Genomic DNA, 21,331 nt, shown 5'->3' on the forward strand with positions numbered 1-21,331 from the left:
AAATAAAGATAGATTTATGTCACCATTAGGACACCGTTGTACATATGCCTAAAACTAAACGTATATTTTCAATATTCAATAAAGCCATTAGCATGGTCCGCGATATGTGTATCCGGACAAGGAAACCGAGACATTCTTTGAATCGGATAAAGTTCCGTGGTTCGTAAACGCCTGGCATTTGCTTCATTTGATATTTCTAAATTGGGAGAAACGCAAAGGAGATTTAAAAAAAACACAAAAGGGAACGAAGCTTTGTTTAGCATTAACTAAGAATTCTTAAATGTTCATTATTATTAAGCGTTTACATGTATGCTACTTCAAATTTCGATGTAACTTCCAAATCTACTTCAATCATTCAGTTTTTGAATCTGTATTTACCTAATATATCATTTGTAGATTTATACATATAAATAGTTTAGACCTATATTGTACGTTTAAGTTAAGGAGACGGTGTGTGCGGCAACATCTCGGTAAATTGTCAAATATGTTTTATCAATGAATGATTTATCGAGTCCTGCGCAATCCAGAGAGTTAATTTGATGATTTTGACAACAAGGGAAAGTTTTTAAGCCATAAAACCTATACATTTATTTTGCCTCCGAAAACTGAAGAAAAGTCAAATGAAAATAATTTTTTTCCAGTGAAATTCAGTGACACGAATTCAGTGAAAAAATGAGCAAAAAAATGTTTTTCACCTCCGACGAATGAGAACCCTGGCTTGAATGATGAAAAAAATTGAAAAATGAGAGGTTCTTTTTTGATCGCAGTGTGTAGAATTCGAACTTTCCAAGAATCATTTGTTTGGACATATGTATATTGCCCTATCGACAGTTCCCTCTTCCTTCAAAAAGTTATCTTATCCCTCTAAGAGAATTTTTTTTAAATTTTAATTCCCTCCTCCGAAATGATATTTCAATAGGTCTACCCGCAAGCCAAGCTATTAAAAAAGTCTAAGAAATTATGTTTTCATAAATGACGTAGGCCTATATATATCTAACATGATTATTTGTAATTGATGTCTTGTACTTTCATACTTGAATAATACGTTTAAAATAAGAATTTGCGTTACATACATTAAAATTTCTTTGCTTAGTTTGAATTTGACTTTGAAATTTGATTTGACATTGACCTTGAATTGATTTCAAAATACCATATTTGGACAGCGCATATCAGAAGACATTTTCATCGTGATAACTAGGACTCACGTTTTATCTACCGAAGAAATCGGGAATCTGTTGCCATGGAAACGCATTTTTCACATTGTCACAAAGAAATGCAAATCACATAAATATCGTATATGGACTCAGGTAAGAACATATAATCAATGTACCATAAAATTGGAGTTTGTGCGATATTGTCTTACCTCAATACATTTCGTCCTATTTTTGCTGACGGACTAATATTAATCATCACCGAAATAGGGATTCATCATTTATTGTTAATTGTTCAATATCATTTATGATTATGGAAATTATGGAAAAATATGAATAAGGAAAAATGCCTGAGAGCTTGATGGAAAGATCCCTTTGTAAGTCTCGATATATATAAATATAGCCGCAAAGCAGCGATAAGGGGTTTTCTGCATAGCAGCATCATTAATATGCAGACCTTTGGAAATGATAAGTAGAACTGAAAAAAATTGTTCGAAGCTATATATGGTACAACTACGTCAATGTATTATATGATAATAATGATATATTTTCTCATCCACAGTAAGACCTTACAAATGACTTCGATACGACATAGTTCTAACAAGCACTGTGACCATTCAATAAAAGTTAACTCCAATTATTGACGTGTATATCGGATTCATACCCAAAACAGTGGTTTGGTATTAGTTGGAATGGAAACGTATCTCGAACCTTAAGGCCCCCGCACACGAGCGAATTTTACGTACGCATCTAGCGCAGACCGCACACGAGCCGAAAACAGCGTTCAGCAAAGCGAGCTGTGGCAAGCACGTAAGCATTATGCAACCATATTTACTGCATATCTGCACCATTTACTCGCAATTATTTTTGATCGAAATAATCTGATACATATTCACATCCGAAAATCTGTATTGTCGATGTAAATCGTTTTTTTTAAAGTGACAGACAGTTAATACGAGTTCATAGTTCTCTTACGCTACGAAACATACTCAGAAGATGCATGTATCATGTTGACCCTCTAGATAAGTTTTTTGACGATTCTGTAGATCAAACTTAGAAGTTGCTGAAGCCATTTCCGATGTCGTGATCTGTATACGAAGAATTGGTGAATACGCACGTTGGCGAATTGGCTATTACATATGTTAGAAAATCTACCAAACCTCTCATATGTTAAGAGATCATATTCAGCACCGAATACTACGAACTGACGTTATAATGCGAAGAAAAGATCTTCATATATGTAATACAAAAATTTTGGAAATTCTTTATTTCATTAAAGAAAACTCCAGAATTCGATTACCTAAATATAATTAATCAATCGAGAAAAATATTTCGAACAGAATCTAACATTCTATGACACGCTGACAACTAAAGGGCATGTCACCGTTACGGTTTGCTTTATTCACTGATAAGAATGGAGGTGCAGGAGGCCGGAGTAGAACATGATTTAACAAAAATTTGGTAGAAATCCGTTAAGTATAGGAGCTTTAGGCTTTTAGTGACTTTTGGCGATGATCTGCTTGGACAGGGGAAATACTAACAAAAATAATTTATTCTTATCAAAATTCTATTTTCGAAGTCATTGAGACCGTCCACCGCACAATTACCCGGTATAGTCATCAGGCCCCAGACGCGCATTTCATCTTGGTTTCGTCATTGCATTGTAATGTATTGCACTGCATTGCATATTCCATCATTAATCTGTAAATTGTATTATATACAATAAGTTGTAATATATACGGGTATTTCGTTTTGTTTGGAAGAAAAATTAGGGAAAAAATGAAATGCTAGATCATTTCTCGAGAAGAATTATCAATATTCACTCTCATCGATTGGAAATTACGGCGTTGATTTTTAGGATGATAGTTTTTATGATAATCGTATTGATAGTAATAAAAGTCTGCGCGTTCTCAACCAATGATAAAGTTTCAGACTCATTCCAAATACGTCAATGGTAATCTCCGTATTCCAGTCTGATGACATCGTCAAACGGAACACAAGTTTCCGTCTTATTCACCTACTATAAAGATTACTTCTTCGTCATCAAATACGGCGCGTTACCTATCGTCATACTGGGCAATATCGGCAACGTTTCGGCTCTTGTCGTTCTATCGACTTCGAAATTCTATCGCAATTCTTCGACCGGTATTCTAATGATGTTCTTAGCGTTCTTTGATTTGCTCGACATAAATCTGGAGTTACTCGTGAAGAAATTCCTGCGCGTTGTCAATTGGCCGCAACAGTTTCCTCCCGACATACGAGCAGCGTCAAACGCGGCGTGTATTTCGCTGACATTTTTGAATAGGTTTACCGAACAAATTTCGTCGTGGATTATTGTCCTGTTGACGATTGAGAGATGCATATGCGTAGTACAACCGACGAAAGCCAAAACTATCTGGACTGTACGACGAGCGATGTACATCTTTTTTGTAGTCTCTATATTAGTCGGCGGCGTAAATTCTACCATATTTGCGGGAAACGTCAGTTTGATACTAGTCCGGGGTGAATATGAATGTCGTGCTCCAACAGCTGCTTGGCGAACATACTCCACCAAATACCGAGTATGGGTATCTGCAGCCACCTATTCGATACTGCCTTTTCTAGTCATAACCGCGTGTAATACGATTATAATCGTACAACTGAATCGATCTCGCGCAGCGGCGATACAAATGAACAAAACGGCCAAAAATGACGATTCGCGTTACGACAACCTGACTCGTTTACTGTTATCCGTTAATATCGTGTTCATCAGTACAACATTACCCTATCAAGCATCGCTTATAAACGTATCCATTCGTTCTCCTTCAACTTTCGGCATGTTCGTTTTATTGAAACACTCGAACCATGCCTTGAATTTTTTCATCTACTGCCTGGCCGGTTCGTATTTCAGAGCCCAATTTGTTGGTCTGATAAGCAGAGCATTTTTCTGTTTTCGGTGAGATTTTTGTCAAGAACTATACCTCGGTTCAAAATGCTTAGGAGGCACGATCTAATTATTTCTAATTCGACCGCAAACATTTGTGTGTAGTAAATACATGTATATGAAAATGATAAGCTAGTTTCTCTCGGACGGCACGATTATTGGAAATCGCTAATGTATATTTGAGGACACTGTTTATGTTTTCAATCGAATCCATCGTGACTGCAAGATTTTTCCCTGGTCTTCGATATGTGTATATATATACGTAAGTTTACCGTATGTCTAGGAAAAAACCCAGAACGAAGCAGTTCGAGTAAATAATGAATATTGATTGGTGGCATTCTTAAAAGGAACACCGTGCACCCAACGACTCCCTAAGGCTTTCCTCACACAAGACACCGAAATTCTCAAAATAAGATACATTTTAGTTGAACAACTGCGTGTACTTGAATCAAGCCGTTCCTTTCAGGTTTTCCTATGATGACGGGTGGAACCATGCTTTCTCTCTTCCAAATCATTCAATTTTAGAACCCATGATTTGATGATGCCCCATCGAAATACCTATACGTACAAGCATCGTGAATCAAAACAAGCGTCAACCCACAATCATCTCCTAAATACAATAACCATGATTAGCGTGACGTCCTGACAGCTTTAGAAGGTGGTTATACAATATAAATTTGGTCCTAAATACAAACGATAAAATGATTGGAAGAACGGCGATGAAGTATCGACCAAGGTGAAATTCAGGCTGCACACACTACCAACTCAAACAACAATCGCTAGGGATAGAATTCACTATCAATGCAATGCACATGCTGCTAGATTTTTCCATCTATATTTTCCGTAGCTCTATGCCGCCGAATATAGAATAAAGAGACAAATAGACAACGACTAGCGAAATCATTGGATATATATTATATTCATATATACGTATATTTGCATATATAGATCTATACGTGAGCATTTTTTTCTGAAAATGAGTTGTCGATAACCTATACATTACATTAACAATCTGCCATTTATAAATAAATCAAATCTCATAATTTCACTTCATCAAAAAACGCAACTACGCATTCTATTTTACGGTACCCGGGAATGGGGTGTTTCAAAGACTGGGTATATGAAGGCGCGAGTTTATGAAGTTACGGTGCGACCGATAACGACTGGCTGAGGAGAAACCGATCGTAGCAGGGCTACAACTGCAAGCGGCTATACTGGGATAAGTGATGTAATCCATGGTGATAAATCATAGACATATGACATTTCGACATATTTCTTCTTATTGGAAACCAATATTCAATTACTAGTAGGTTCAGGCTGGATGGAAGATTCAAATAAAAATTTCATCAAGTCAACCAACCACCCAACTTGCGCTTATCTGCAAAAAAATATAATGTTCATTTCACCTGATCATGGCCAGGAGGAAGTCATCTCAATTCAAGTTGTAACCTTCAATTCAATTGCGGGTTTACTCGATTGATGATAGATTTGAAAAGTTCAGGAAGTTTAATTCATTGCCCAGTCTACAAATTCAGCCCCGGGACCTGAGGGAGCACGGCAAGACATTGTGGCTTCTCTAAATGAAGAAGATAGCATCTCACCGTACTAACTAATGTATCACAATAAAGCTACAACAACGATAACAACGAATCAATATGAAAACTATAGTGAATAAACTAGATTTTTTAAAGAAAATAAATAGGCAGCTAAATTTAGACTTCAGGTCATTCATATAGGCCTAAAATAGAACCTTGAAATAGCAACATGACATGCGCGATATAAGGACATAACAAACATAATATAAACTTCTAAATCAATGCACGATAGTGAATACAAGGAACTATAACATATTCTAGTCCCCTAAAGTGCATTCTAATGTGGTTCCATTGCACTACATGATCTTCTGTCGAAAAACTTCAGGGGTCAGTTTAAAAAACAGATAGGCGTCGAATTCGTAATCTCAGAAAAGGCTTGAAAATTTCTCAGTTTCATTTGTGGAATCTCTCGAAAATAAATGAATAGAAAAACTCAAACCCTGGGCTTTATCTAGGAGTGCCACCATTAAACTGCCCCCCCCCCTTATATAAAATGATTGAAAAAATAGTGTTCTTTGAGATTTTTTCAAAGAAAATGTATCAATTTTGATTCAATTAAGGCATTTACTTTGTTGGAGGTGGATTTTGTTTTACATTCAGATGTTTTCAATTTCAGAAGACACATTAAGGTAATCAGTAACAAGAAAATTTTGAATCAGTTACTATCGAAAATTTTACATTTTTGATGATGGTAGCAAAACCTTCAACCAGGATGAGAGGCTGAATTCTCAGATGATTAGGGTTTTGAAATTAATTCCAAGTATTCAGCCTCTCTGGGTTCAGTTTCATGAAAAAGTTTAAAGTTTAAATCGGTTTAGTTTGAATTGTTGTCCTCATTAACAATTTGAAATAATCACTTGGCAATTAAACAAAAATTTTCAGTTAAAAGTTTTTATGAAACTAAACCCTGGAAATAAACGATGAATTGAGGCATTCTCTCGAAAGTAAGACACCAAAGTTTCTAGATTAGAATAGATGGATTTTAAATTCATCTAAAAACTTTGCTCTGACAGTACACGTAACATTATTAGAGACCTTCCATACACAAGCGGATATGCTTTCATATACAGTTCGTAACCGTAAAAATTTAAACAGTTTCTCTATGTTTCCAGAACTTGTGACCGTTATACATATTCCAAGATCCAAAATATTCATTAACTTTTGAAAACGTAATGAAAGTGGGATATCTCAATGATTTGTATAGAGTTTACCAAGTAAAACAATTTGTTCGTCCAAAAATGTCTGAGTACGGTACTTGAGAAAAGTTGGATTAATGATATTATCATCAAAATAATAATATCAATGTTAAGTTGCTTTCATAGGCATATTACGAATAGTGCATTAGGATTATTGATTGAAATCTAACACCACAAAATTCGTATCCATAAACGTAAGCTTATGAAAGGTCTCTCTTATGGTTTAAACGGACTACAATTTTTCGTTGCACGATTGCTTTAGTTGGTTCATGCTTTTCAGCCACGCGATGCAGTTTAAAGCTCCGAGTTCGTCGCCGTAAATCAAAGCCGTAGGAGTCATCATAACGTCGTAGTGAATCACGCTTGTCGGAACAGCCGCCGTAAAATAAACACCAACCTGAAAATTTGCAGAAGGTTTGCATTCAATTTCGTTCATAATACAGCAGTCCACTTAATCTGGATAATCAAGGAGTAATGAAGTTGATTTGAGTAACGAGCAGTCTTTTTTCACATGATGTTATGTATGCGAACCACAAGTATAAAAATCAGATCAAAATACAGATTGAACTATTCCAAATTTCAAGTGGGTCTGATTCTATCAAGATATACAGGCCGTATAGTGTACAAATAGAATTTTTAGTAATAAGAATACAGTATAAACCTATGGATGAACTACTTTCTTTTAAGCCCAGTTTTAACTGAAACCTTGGGGTCAACTCAGTAAGCTAAAAGCTAATTCAACATTGGTTTTTCTTTTCAATTATAACTACAAGTTTGCTCTTAGACCACAGTTGAATCTCATTATCAAGACCTCAAACAAAATTTAAAAAATTCAAAAGTAACATTTTGTCATATCAAGATTCTCAGAACATAACATAAATTTGTGTATACATATATATATATATACCTGCTTCCAATTGAAGGTCCAAACTTTGATAGTTTTGTCACGAGATGACGTTAATATAGTATCCATGTTGATAACAATTCCAGTCACTTCAGCTGAGTGTGCCTGCACCAAAAAAATACAATCAATTATCACTCTACGGATGCCTTAACTTACAAGCTACAATCATACTAGGGTTTTTGACCTCGCCTTGAATGACTTTGCCTGTATCTTATTTTCAAAAAATGGTGCTTGCCCATTTTTCTGGTGCATAGGCTCTTCCTACAAACTCTGGATAGATTTTTTCAAGATCTGCCTTTGATTGTTAAGCTATGAATATTTCATGAACATTTCCCTTGCAGCCCTTGTAGCAAATGCATTATACATTTGTAAATGGTCAGGCACCAGTTTCATCATCTATAGACCAGTCTATAGAAATGTTCCCAGGGATAAATTACCTTCACCGATTTGAGGATTTTCAAATTCTCCGAGGAGGTCACAGTCGTGACGCATCCACGCGTATCTCCGATCAGTAATTGTGTAGGATGTTCATCAGCTGCGGTGACTGCGGTGATGAAGTTTGCTTGGTCTTTCAAAGCACCGATATTCACAGTGGCTTTTATGTACTCCGACAGCGCATGACCCTATCAGGAGAAAGCAAGAAGTGAGATATGCTGCAAAACTAAGATGATTTCTGAATCAGGGAGGACTAAAGTAAGTTTGCGGTAAAAGAAAAGCCAATAAGCAAGAGTTTAACGAGAGGAATCACCCCACTTACAATGCGATTTGCATGTATTTAATTGAGAATACCGAATTAATTGACAATAAAAACATCTGCACATTATTGTCAATTATATCCATGCTCTATTTATTCCTAGAAATCAAATCCGAATCGACTGGCCAAGACTCTACTGCCGATTTTTGGTGAGTATTCTTTAAGTTGGAATGTATATTAGTCACCTGTAGAATTAGATTTGGCTCCTTCACAAGAATGACCATCATTCAGATATCAAATATAGAGAAATCTGGATCCAGCTCCAATGTTACGGGTCAAAACTTGACTGCCGCATTGAAAATAAACTAAATCTGGATTTAGCAATTTAACGCTGCGTTTGTAACCATATTACCATGCATACATACCTTTCTGACAGTCCAGTTCGGCTTAAATTTACAGTACATAAGCAAACTGACTGATGTCACGACAAAACCATATTCTAACGCGTAGATTTTAGTGACTTGTGTCCCACGCTTCCTGAAATTTCCGACGAGAATAAGAAAACGCACAGAAACTATCTTTAGCAAAATGCAGATCCTCTGGTAATTGGCCCCCACTGCCACAATATATATGTATCAAATGTACTTACTTGAAGAACTCTTCAGACAAAATCAGTTCATTTCGCTGCAGGTCCCACGCCTGTACAAGTCCAGTGAGATATCCAATGTAGAGAATTTGCACTTTCCTTTTACTCTCCGAGTACATATTGGAGACGATAAATGTTATGGGACCAGATGGCTCGATTTGGGATGAAGTTTTGCTGAAAGTAATGTAGAAAAGTTACTTCTAATCAGGAAAGAATTTCAGAAAAGAACGAACTGAAGTTAGATAGCTTTCAATCAAGCTATCAAGTATGTGAAGCTCTATACCGGGGTATTATTTTCATTTCATTTTTTTCATGAAAGACTGGACAAACTGAGGGCTGGGAACAGCTTTAAATTCAACCCTGTTAAATGAAAGGCAAATGGTATACCTGATTTTTCCATCGTTTTTCAAAGCCCAAAACTTCAGAGAATTTCCATCCTCTTCAAGTGATGACGTTATGAATTTGTTATCCGGTTTACGCATGCTCATCGGGTCAACGAAGCTAATTCCAGTGATGACTTTACTGTGAGCCTAAATTTGAAGTACGGTATAACCTTGTTTGTTATTATGACAATTTACCAGAAATCTGGTGAGAGTTTCATTTATAGATAACTAAGCACAAGTAAATCAACAACCAAAATCTTTTGCTTGAATGTTAATTTTTTTTCATTGTTTCATGCAACAACCGCATGGTTAAGTAGCAGTACAAGCATCAAATCAGGCTACGAGAAAAAGCAATATCATTATAACCAGGATAGGTATACGTTACTACAGTAGCTACAATGCGAATGATTTATACCCAGAATGAAGAACTGAATCTAAAAAGGGTTTAAAGGGCTTTTTGCTGCATATGACGAGCTGGGCTCTACATGAAAGTCGACATTTGATGTGTGTATGACGAGCTCAGCTCATCAATAAGTATTGTATAGCACTAGTCATCGCACATCCTTATGTACGCAAACCGGACAACTCAGTTCTGATTTCTTCTGAAAGATGGCAAAACTTTCGCTAGTTGTTTCGGGTGGTTGGCCAGCTGGTTGGCGCCAGGTCATGGGCTCATTGCATGTGCTATGCTATCGCATTCCAATGGTGGTCGGAATTTTGAAATAATATTTCTAGCTACTCTCATCGAGGAAACATCATGATAAATAAGGCTCAATAAAAAATAAATGGCTTTGTTTTAATTCAAAGTGCTTTAATTTATTTACCTGGGGACCACGATTCGACCATTTATGCAGCGAAAGGGTTAATTAAGGCTTGAGTAATACATGACATGTACATATACACACCTGTAGGGTACATTTAACATCGAATGTCATCAATCCTGTTGGACTCGTCACAGCTTCGGTATGAACCTTCAGTTGACCATCCCTTTATAATGAATGAAATCAGATAACAAACTCTAAGAAAGTGCGACATAAGTTATTTTTTGAATTAAGAATTGATCAGCTCACCGACTCCCGCTGATAACATATTGTCCATAATCGAATGATTTGGCAATACTCGAAACTGCCGAATTGTGTACCGATATGTCACTGGCTCCAGATTTCAGATCAGGGGTCCAAATTCGCACGGTCCTGTCGAGGGAACTGGTCACAACTTTACCGGACCGATTAGTAGCAACTGCCATGACTCGATCAGAGTGTCCATTCATACAAGACAATTCATTTGGCTGAAATAAAAGTCCCATTCACATAAACCGGGTTCAAGTAATTCCAGCTTTAGCGAATGCGAGGGTTTTTTAATGCTAGACTTGGAGTATCCAATATAACCTCTTGGTTACATGGCCTATATCGCTACTTAAAAGCAAGAATATTGTAAGTGCAAAACAACTGCTTCTAATTCAAAAATTCTTCAATAAATCAGCCTTTGCTTTTTGGTTACTTTTAGTGCAATATTGACTGTATCCACAATATCCACAACCCTCTATATTGCCACATTTTAAACAATATTCAGATATCATTCCTTCGATGACCCACTTGCCAAAAATGCACTTAGATAATATGTCATGTTATGACAACTGCCACCACCGCAAGACCCATATGATGTACAGATTCCTAATTTCATTGAGGAGAATTTGAATTGTTGCTAATCTGTGAATTTTTTTTTCAAAAAACATAGGCTGAAAAAGAAATTTACATCACTATGAAAATCAAAATTCATCATACCTGCAGAGGCTTCCACAATTTAACTGTGCCGTCATCGGAACACGTAGCAACGATGACCGTTTCCACTTTCGATTGCGATTTTTCCGTTTTCACTTTTTTATGCTTTTCTTCCCATTCGAAACTTTCGACGATATTACCCCACAACTCGTTTCGATCATCGCGAACGTCTGAAGGAATGGAAATTCATATGAAATACACGAGAATGCGAATCATTCGAATATACGTACAATTGATAACTGATATCAATCTGTGGCAATTCGTTTTTTAAAACTAACTACTCAATCAACGTGATTCTGTTATATAAGAATCCTTTATTTTAACAAACAGGCTATAACCATACTGCTATAAACGAACTACACCGGCTAGATTTACGACTCTACTACGACAGTATACATATCATTAAAATTAGGGATATAAATAAAGTGGGAAGATGTTGCACTAGCAATATGCTGGCCCGGGGTTCAAATACTGCTCTAATCCCCCCTTCAATACCAAAAAAATCCTTTGAATTCAATTTATTCCTCAGACTTTAAAAAAAGACATCTTTCTAGTGTCGTGTTCCAGCTCTGACTTCCCGTAAAATATCATGCAAAATCCACTCCCTCGTGACATTTTAGGACGTCAGAGCTACAAACTCTGATATCACGTGCAAGACCTCTATGGCGGCAGAGCTTCGACGTACAAGTTAGATAGTATAAATGTCTACCTGGTTTTTGGTCAAGTTTGACGTGCATATCGCATCCGTTGACTCTCTGCGTGTGTCCATACAGCGTCGTAATAGCTGTTCCTTTATGTGACCATATCTTAACCGAACCGTCGAAGCATCCCGATACAACGCAACCGTGCTGAAATGTGTAAAACATTCACTTCACATAATATAGTATGACATGGAACAAAGTTTTACAGAGCGACCGGCAATCAAGAATTTATAATTGTTGAGATAATTACCATTGGTGAATAATCTGAATTTTGATGTTTTTTGTTTTGCTTAGGTGCCATAAGGTATGGTTAAAACCTTGGAGTTGCGTTAGCTATTACTCGACTGAGTAAACCCCACAGTTGCCGGTTCAAGGTTTGAATTTAGAGTTCAAACTAGTTCATTTACAACCGAGTCCAAAACTGGTCTTAAATCTAAAAACTGTCTTTAAGTTGTTAGATTAGTTATGGAACTAAGATGGTCTTAGACTGGTCTCAGATCTAAGCCATGACTATGCAACTGGGCCCTGGGTTTAAGCATTAAGTTAAAACTACAGGTTAGATCCAGTCTCTCAAAAAATAAATGCCAGACAAGTATACCGAATCATAGTTCAGCTATACACATGATGTATACACATACAATATTCATGATGTATGTAAGATGAAGCATTCATAACTCAAAATTCCAGTCATTACACGGTATTACAGGTATGATAGGTATCAGGACAACTAGACTGACCTTATAAGCTACAGAGTTGATAGCGGACATGTGTCCGACCATTTTCACTTTTTCCTTCTGGTTCTTCAAATCCCAGACTTTAATGGTGAAATCATTGGAGCCAGTCGCCTACAAGTGCAAAAAATTACAACTTAATGTTTAGTATAGATCAATCGCATTGGGTGAAAGAATTTGAGAATCATTCCGTTTGATACAAACCACAAAATCAGCATCGTCAGAACAGGCGCAACTGTTGATCCAATCAGAATGGCAAGAGTCGATTGTATTCTGAAGGCACCCAGTCGCGATATTCCAAATTTTCAATGACTATAAAAATTTGAGAAAAAATTGAAATAGAAAAATAAAAGATGTAATACGTAGGCCAAGTTAGTCAAAATTATGTTATAATAACAATGTTCAAATTCACGAAATTTCACAAAATGCAGGCGATCTTCTCTGATTCAACTTGAGAAAAAGAAGACTGGCAATCGTTCGAATCATCACAGAACCGGTAAGACCTCAATGAATTATGTACTCCCAAAAGGAAGCAAAATATCGCAGAAAAGAAAGTCTCACAAATTAATAAACTGAATAGGCCTAGACCATCTTGGTCATATGGTAACTAGAATTCTTTAAATATATTAGTAACAGAACAATACTTTTGAATGTGATCCATTTTGAATATTCAAACTAATATCTTTACATAACAACTGTTCCAATAACATGCAACGTACTATTTTCGATTTTTCAGGCATATTTAACTGATTTTCATTTTGTCATTGGCATACAATGTCACTGTCCAGCCTACTGCTGCAACTGCGTGAATGATACTTGTGGATGAACAAAGCTCAAATATAGTAGGATCCCCTTATTTAGAGAACTTGGAGAATTCAATTGATGTCCCCAAAAATGCTCAAATTGCATCCAAAGGCCGTAAAAGTTCTAAATCATCCGGGGGCGAACATCACACTCTCCTCCATGGAGCCGTGATACTAAACTTAGTAGGACTTAAGAACTGAGGCTGGATCCACCCCTGCTTGTTTATGCACCCCATGAACGTTTATGTACATGTACTTACCATATCTCTGCTTGATGTGACAATAGATGAACCATCAGACGACATGCTGATACCGGTAATACGACCTTCATGACCTCTCAGGGTCACAGATAAATTCAGTGCGACCTCATCAGAGTCACTACAATGAAAAACCGTCAGTACTAACTACGATAATCAAAAAAACAACTTCATCAATCCAAATCTTAAAACAATAAGTCACAGTTATACGTAAATATACTGGACTGCCAGCTGACATGTCCACGGACTATTAAGAGTAGATCAAATTGAAATTTCAAGATTTGCTATTACCGGGTTATCTTGCGGCATTGATTTCACTCGTGACTGTATTCATCCCCTTATCAATACCTCATATTCATTCCAAAAAGTTCATATTCCGGGGTCATATTCCAGCAAAGATACCGGTAAGAATTGGATCATTAACATTTGGATCCTAAGTAACTAAGCAAAGATTGCAACCAAACTGATACCTAGTAATTGTTAGAATTCCGGGTATTGCTACATAAGAAGTTTTCCCGACAGTCTTTTGGTTATGTTACTCATTACTTCGGACAAAATTTCTAGCTTTCGCAAGTCAACAGGTTAATTGATAAATTAGAGAAAATATTAGAGTAAATAAGTACTCACCTGAACAGCTCATCAAAGCCTGACTGTATGTAGACAATAGCCGTACAGTCATCAGAACCAGTGATTACATAAATATCATCGACATACATACAAGTGACTGCCTTATCATGGTCCCTTCTTTTGCAGATTGTTTCATTCGTGTTCGATAGTTGCATCACCTACAATTAACTCTAAGTTATAATCAGTTGGTTTCCGATGTTATTTCTGACCCTACAGTGAAATCTTCATCGAAAACGTTAGAACTGGATCATGGGTATTGATATTAAATGTATCTAAATGTGACAACAATGTAATTATAAATTCATCTAGAAAGACACTCATGGACAGTAAGTAGCCTGATGTTGTAATACACCTCGATAAAGGAGGTACACCTTAAGCACAGGATCAAGTTCTATAGTTCTTTGTTAAGATTTGACCTGGAGAAGACTGTCAAAGCAATGATAATGAGCTAACAGTAATAAAACTTAAGTCAACCTTAACGGCTGACTGGGAAACCGGGTCCTGGTCCGAATAATCTTTGCTTCACCAGGCACCACCAGTTAGTTTTATGGGCAAGGTTTAAATTAAACCCTCGGTTTAGCCCTCAACTATCAGGCAATTCAGTTACACCAGTATACGGTGTTCTTCATATGCTAGAATTTTAAAGGGGCTGCATTCATTGTTAAGTGTAAGACATCGTTGCTACTGAAGAAGCAAGGCTTTCGATCCCCCAAAAATACAGGAAATCAAGCTTAATTTTGGTGTAATCTTCTATTTTTCACATTAGCTAAAATATATTTTGAAGGAATCATCAGCATTGATAGAATATTGACATCCACTCTGGTAGGGGCAACAGATATTCTATAAGGAATGGATGATTAGCAAAAGGGGTAAGATGTAAAAATGAAAGCGGAGGCTGCCCATCTTAAACCTGTTGTAGAGAACACTGGTATACCCATTAAGTTTGAACTGGTCTATATGTTAGCGGTAAAATAAGGTTATATATAACACATTTATTACCATAACATATATCATTATAACACATGTAATAAACCAGCGCAAGTGTTTTCAGGTAACGGTACTCACGTTAATCCAACCATCGTCACCACCCGAGAACATGCAATATCTAGCGTGAAGCTCGTATTTGTGAATCGAAATACAATTCACTCTCGATTCGTGAATCTTCGACTCAAACATCAGGTCACAGTTGTTTAGATCTAAATGCATAGGAAAAGACATACAAAATAAACTATTTATTGTGGGGAAAAACTAACAGTTGATATAAACAGTGGCGAATCCAAGGGGGCCTAAGTCCCCTATTTTTGCCAAGAAAATATTTTCAAAACCCGGGCTCAGTTGCTCAAAGTAGGTGAGATCTAACCAGTGGATAGTGACATAAAGTTCATTGTTACTATGGTATCTATTTTCCAGTTATATTTAACCAACTTTTGAGCAACTGGCCCCTGGCTTAAGAAAGTTACACATACAGTGGCAAATCATTGCCGGTCATTTTGTTCTAGACTCACTCTAGATGCTCAGAAAATGATCCCTTTTTCAAAATTTTCTTGTTAGCCCCAAAACCCCTTTAAGGACATTACATCGATGGCGCTCACATTCATGTGCAAGTACATGTACACAACTAGGCCTCAGATCTTTAGACGGCAACCTATTCAAAATTCCTGGATCAGCCCTAGATAAATGTGGCACCTTTGAAAAGGAATACAGTCATCCCCACACGAAAATAGTACCAACATAGCAATAGGTATTTACCTTCAATGGACCAAGCCTGTACAAAACCTTCGTGATAACCAACTGCCATCGCCTCGCCATTATTCGCGAGTTTCACACAAGCTGCCGGACCAAAATCTTCGCGATCTTTCGCTTGCAATGTGTTCATCAATACACCAAGATTTCCCGACCAGACTTTCACTTTTTGGTCATCGCTGACGGTTACTAATTCCCTGCCGGTGTTCGAGAATGTAAGTGAATTGATTGCCAATGCGTGTCCCGATATCGTCGCAATCTAGATTGTACGGAAATCAAATACGATGTCAAATATTTTTTCTTCACTTTTACAGAGATCTTCATTTTCTTCACTTTTACAGGAAAAACTTTTATCCCTTTCAAAGGTGACACTTAAGGCTTGTTAAAAACTGTTCATATCTTTGAAATGCCATGAGAAATCTCACTTTTTGCGCAAAGTAGAGAATCTTAGTTAAATCAAGTTTAGTCAAACTTGTTCGAATATACACGGCCGCCAATCTCTGAAAAGTGCTATCAGTAACAAATTGAATTCTTTTCTGCAACATTTCATTGAAATATGAAAGTTCAGGCAGTAATTAACAGTAATTATCCAGTAATCAACAGTAAGACCCTCAGTAACATCGTTCATATTTCTGTACGTTAACAAATAAAATCAGTATTTCTCATTTTAAATGAAATACTGAAAATCAAGAATAGTAAAGTTGGCAGCTCTGAATGAAGTCAAATATTGCACACAAAACAAAATTCTCCAAAAAATCTCGTTCTTATATGACATGAAATTATGTTTTTTTCTTCTTACCTGCGAACCATTGGTCGCTGACCAGAGTTTCACCTCGCCGTCAAGAGCTGCTGAAGCAATGTGAATTCCATCAGGTGAATAAGACACGTGACGTACCGACGTCATGTGACCCCGCAGAATCTAGATCGAAGTTTTGAAAAATATTTTGGTTAGCAAATACCCTCCTGCATTACTACTGTGTGCGCTAGCCAACCGTACAACATCGGATTTCTCTTCAGATGAAATTAAAAATCTTCACAAATTGTATCAGTTTCAAATGAGAACTACCAAATATGAACCCAAATGATTGATCCTGAAGATGAATTTATGGATATGAAAGGCTTAAAGTAAGTCCTTCTGTCAGAGGCACACCAGGAAGGATAGCTTATCGCAAGGGGTCATTATTGACAAAATAATTGAGAAAATTGAAATTTATCTATAAATCACCGCACTCCTAGACCCACAAACTTACTGCTTTTCGATTATTTCTCTTTTCGAAAATATTCCAGATTTTGATGGTTGCATCCCAGCCACCAGTGATTATTTCATCCTGCTGAGGATGGAAGGCCACACAGTTCACAGGTCGGCTGAAATTTCGAAAGAAAAGGGAAATACATAATAATGGAGGTGAAAAAGTTAGATCTAAATTTCTGCGAAGTGCAGAAACAGTGGTGTTAGTGTTATAAATCGACTAGCGTTATTTACTATTTGGTGCAGTTTTACAAAAAGAATTAACTCCTTATTCGATTGAGCATTAACTGAATTAACGAAGAAACTAAATTGATTCGAGAAATACGTTAACCTTTCCGTGAAACTTGGGCCAGAGCAGAATAGCCCTATTTCCAAGTTCAGTACTGGGTATTATCTAAATTATTGCTTAGAATCTTTTTTCTAACATTTGAATTTCATTTCCATTAAATTGTGTACACAAATTTTCAATAAACTCACATTCGTCACAAAATGACATTACAGTGAGCTATTGCTTAGAATCCCTGTGATATATTTTTGTGACAATTTTCTAGTAAACTTATTATAGAAAATTAACTATTATACTATCACTATTACCGTATCTTCTAAGAAACGATTTTACAGGGGAAACATATATAAGCTGTACTTACTAATCAGTGATGTAGCTTGTCATAAGTTTACCATCTTTCCCGGACCAGATTTTGACTTTACAATCCCAGCTAGCAGACGCGATTAGTTCTCCGGATCTATTACAAGCGCAAGACCTCACTTCACGATTGTGTCCTTTCATTATCGCGATTCTACGAAAACAAGCGTAAATTCTGATGAAGGGCATTTGCAAACGATGCACAGTAAACCAGGCTTTGCTACAAAACTTGAAACTGCCAAGGTAAAACCCATAATCAAGCTATTGGTAGTGGGAGTATTATGAAAGAATGCTAGAATGGTAAATTTCTAAACTAATGCAGTAGACTCTCAATAGAAATGGTTTTTTTTTTAAAGTTAACCATGGAAACTGAATGCCTATGCACAACTTTTTAATCTGACCAGGAGGTAAAAAAAGTCTATGTTCACAAGTAAAATCTTAACCCATTATGCGATTAAAAATAGGTCCTTAGGGATTCTGAATAACAGATAACCTTATGGGCCACCCCTAGATCAATGACATTTGCTAGATCCATGACTAGGTCCTTAGTCTTTCTTATCTCAAACGCACTTATTCAAACTAGGGGTCCAGGGACACCATGCCCACTTGGGAAGTCGTTTCAAATGCTCAACAATCTAACAATTTCAATATATAACGCCCCCTGGCAACCATATACAAAAACCAATGACCTTGAAACCCACCACAATCATAAAGTCCCAAGTGGGCTTAAAGTGAAACACTGACCTGTGGCCATCATTTACATTCCATAAGCTCAGTGTGTTATCGGCAGAAGCTGTACACAACCTGTCCGATCCAGCAAAACATATCGATGTTATCGCGTCAGAATGGCCAATGAATATTCTCAGTTCCTGTAAATAAATCAGCAATAAACTCCTGTAACATTAAATAGCATTACATATGAATAGACCAATAAAATCATTGGAATCGCAGAACACTAACCTTGCCGGTATCAATATCAAACATTTTCACAATATTGTTCTTCGTTCCGCAAACAAAGCTTTGGTTGTCGGGTGACATCGCCACGCAGGTCACAGGCTAAAAGAAAGTCATTGTCATGGTAATGACTGATGAATACTGGAAATGGATAGGTATTGCACCTCTAAGGCTGTGACGGAAGTCTCAAATGTGCAACCGGCACCTGGAGATCGGAATTGCTAGAATAATTAAGTGTCGAGAAAGTTCGACATTGACTTCAATCTTATTTTAGTATGATATTGAGGAGAGCACAAGTATTCTTCTGCTTATAAATTAACCAGCGAGCCTTCAAATATTCACGGCCTTAGCCTTTGAAATGCTTAAAAGCCTAAATCACGGATATAATAGGCTGCTGAAAGCATGTTGGAAATGAAAGAAATATTACCGTATTAAAGCCAGGTATTGTCATGGAGCATTGCGATTTTTGCATCGATTGGTTTTGCCAGAACATCATTGATTGACTTCTGCTTTTCGTCGCCATTTGTCCATCAACATACGGAGCACTGCCGGGTACGTCATTAGCCGCCTGCTGCGTTACCAAATTTGGAAATCTGAAATTCATAAAGATGTTTAATTTGCATTCTCTTTCTGTACTTCCAATGATGGCCATTCTTGACTAAAACCATGCCCAACCAGAACAACCCACTGATATATTTGAATGCTGTATCAACATTTTTGAAGCGACCTCTTTTAAATACAGGCATGGATATCAAAACATAGCTTCAAGCACTCATTTTGAAGACATTCGAACTGATAACTTTCTCGCTACCATCATTTCAACTCGGTCTGAAGAATACGCACAGACCAAGTCACATCTACGAAGCTTAAGATGATTTACGATAAATGCCCCATTCTACATTTCATTGCGCATAAATCATTTTATGGTACCAGGTAGCCATTAAGTCTTATCACATACCTTATGAAAATGTGCTGATTTTTTTTAAGGAATTCTCTGTATTCAACGATTCGTTGACTGTTCAGAAATTTCAGTCTTTCCCGACCAGTACCTTTGATTTCTAAAACAAACCATATTTATTCATAGGTTGAGTATTAATACAATGATAGTGATGACACAGATGTTTTATTACAAACTGATTTAGGCACCTGGAACTTGAAAATCGTCGAGCAACTTGGTTATTTTTCCGTACTGGCATTTTCTACAGATGAAAATGAGATCGCAAAGAGTTTCTCCCAGAGTTTTATAATCGCCACAACACGCCTTGAAAATCGGAGAAAAAACAATGCAAATACCGGTGAAGGGATCAAAGGCCCAATTTGACGAAAAGGATATAAATTCAATCGATTGAAGATAAACTAAGTTGATAATGGAACAAGCCACAGGGGACAATGGTTCTCTGGCTCAGGCTCGAATTTCTCTCTGAATTCCCATGCGTTAGTTCCCCTTGCATTATTGATATGTTATATGCAGGGCCAATAGTTAAATTTTGTCAATACAATTTTTTGAATTTCAACCCATTTCTCAGTTATGAGGCCTTCTTCAAGGTAATGCCGCCGAAAAACAAGTTTTAATGTCAAGTTCTGTCGCTAGGTGGTGCACTGGGCCCATTCTTTGCACTGCACACAAGTAGACCCCCATCATAACATTGTATCCAAGTTACATCAAGATCGACCCACTATTAACAAAGCTAAGTCACTGAACGACAGAAACACAGACAGACAGTAAGAATATAAGGGTCACATAACAGAAGCCTGAGAACCAATAAAATAGATTGAAGAGTTAAATACTTATTATGAAAGTGGGTGACTGATCGAAGTGCTGATCGAAGAATAATTACCAAATGGTACGGTAGTTCTTTGAACGCCCGTATGTTTTTTCCGCACCAAGGTACATCCATATTCCACTGACAGGCTTGCTGATAGAAATATCCTTATAAATAAATTTCAATACAAATACAATCATTTCAATACAAATACAATCAATGAATGCTTCAGCTCAAAAATGAATGCTTACAAAAAAGGTGCTTCTTATAATGTAAAATGAAGCTGAGCACGTGGTTACCATGGTTAACCCTTCCAGTGCTCACGAAAAATACCCTCAAGTGCTGGAGATAATTTGAAAATATTCAAAAATTCCACCCCAGTACATTGAATTATAGGCACACCACTATGATGTGGTGTACTAGCAAAGTCAGTCACCAATTAATACACCGCACTATGGCGTAGATGCACTGAAAGACTTAAAATAGCTTTGAAAATTACTGGATAGGAGGTATGCATTTTGAATACCGGTAGCTATGCTTAATTCATTGATGATATCATTCAACAGACAATTTCTAAAGATGAGTTT

The 21,331-nt window shown here is 36.8% G+C and overlaps 1 protein-coding gene across 2 annotated transcripts in view; it reads right to left on the reverse strand.

The window, feature by feature from the left end:
* Window positions 1–5,009: 5,009 nt before the first annotated feature.
* Window positions 5,010–21,331, reverse strand: part of LOC141898318 (telomerase protein component 1-like) — a 46,767-nt gene continuing 30,445 nt past the window's right edge. For both annotated transcript variants that reach the window (XM_074784163.1, XM_074784162.1), the window contains exons 31-55: window positions 20,820–20,911; window positions 20,128–20,242; window positions 19,940–20,039; window positions 19,409–19,574; window positions 18,988–19,083; window positions 18,772–18,896; window positions 18,032–18,181; window positions 17,386–17,500; window positions 16,935–17,054; window positions 16,142–16,394; window positions 15,458–15,588; window positions 14,393–14,550; window positions 13,769–13,886; window positions 12,910–13,017; window positions 12,712–12,819; window positions 11,983–12,121; window positions 11,277–11,443; window positions 10,563–10,780; window positions 10,398–10,479; window positions 9,497–9,639; window positions 9,113–9,283; window positions 8,889–9,000; window positions 8,207–8,392; window positions 7,773–7,874; window positions 5,010–7,262 (exon numbers count right to left, since the gene is read on the reverse strand). In XM_074784163.1, the coding sequence (XP_074640264.1) occupies window positions 7,098–7,262; window positions 7,773–7,874; window positions 8,207–8,392; window positions 8,889–9,000; window positions 9,113–9,283; window positions 9,497–9,639; window positions 10,398–10,479; window positions 10,563–10,780; window positions 11,277–11,443; window positions 11,983–12,121; window positions 12,712–12,819; window positions 12,910–13,017; window positions 13,769–13,886; window positions 14,393–14,550; window positions 15,458–15,588; window positions 16,142–16,394; window positions 16,935–17,054; window positions 17,386–17,500; window positions 18,032–18,181; window positions 18,772–18,896; window positions 18,988–19,083; window positions 19,409–19,574; window positions 19,940–20,039; window positions 20,128–20,242; window positions 20,820–20,911 (3,440 nt within the window). In that variant the 3' untranslated portion in view covers window positions 5,010–7,097. The remainder of the gene's footprint in view (window positions 7,263–7,772; window positions 7,875–8,206; window positions 8,393–8,888; window positions 9,001–9,112; window positions 9,284–9,496; window positions 9,640–10,397; window positions 10,480–10,562; window positions 10,781–11,276; window positions 11,444–11,982; window positions 12,122–12,711; window positions 12,820–12,909; window positions 13,018–13,768; window positions 13,887–14,392; window positions 14,551–15,457; window positions 15,589–16,141; window positions 16,395–16,934; window positions 17,055–17,385; window positions 17,501–18,031; window positions 18,182–18,771; window positions 18,897–18,987; window positions 19,084–19,408; window positions 19,575–19,939; window positions 20,040–20,127; window positions 20,243–20,819; window positions 20,912–21,331) is intronic.

This window comes from Tubulanus polymorphus, chromosome 2 (assembly GCF_964204645.1).
Source record: "Tubulanus polymorphus chromosome 2, tnTubPoly1.2, whole genome shotgun sequence".
Lineage (NCBI taxonomy): Eukaryota > Metazoa > Nemertea > Palaeonemertea > Tubulaniformes > Tubulanidae > Tubulanus > Tubulanus polymorphus.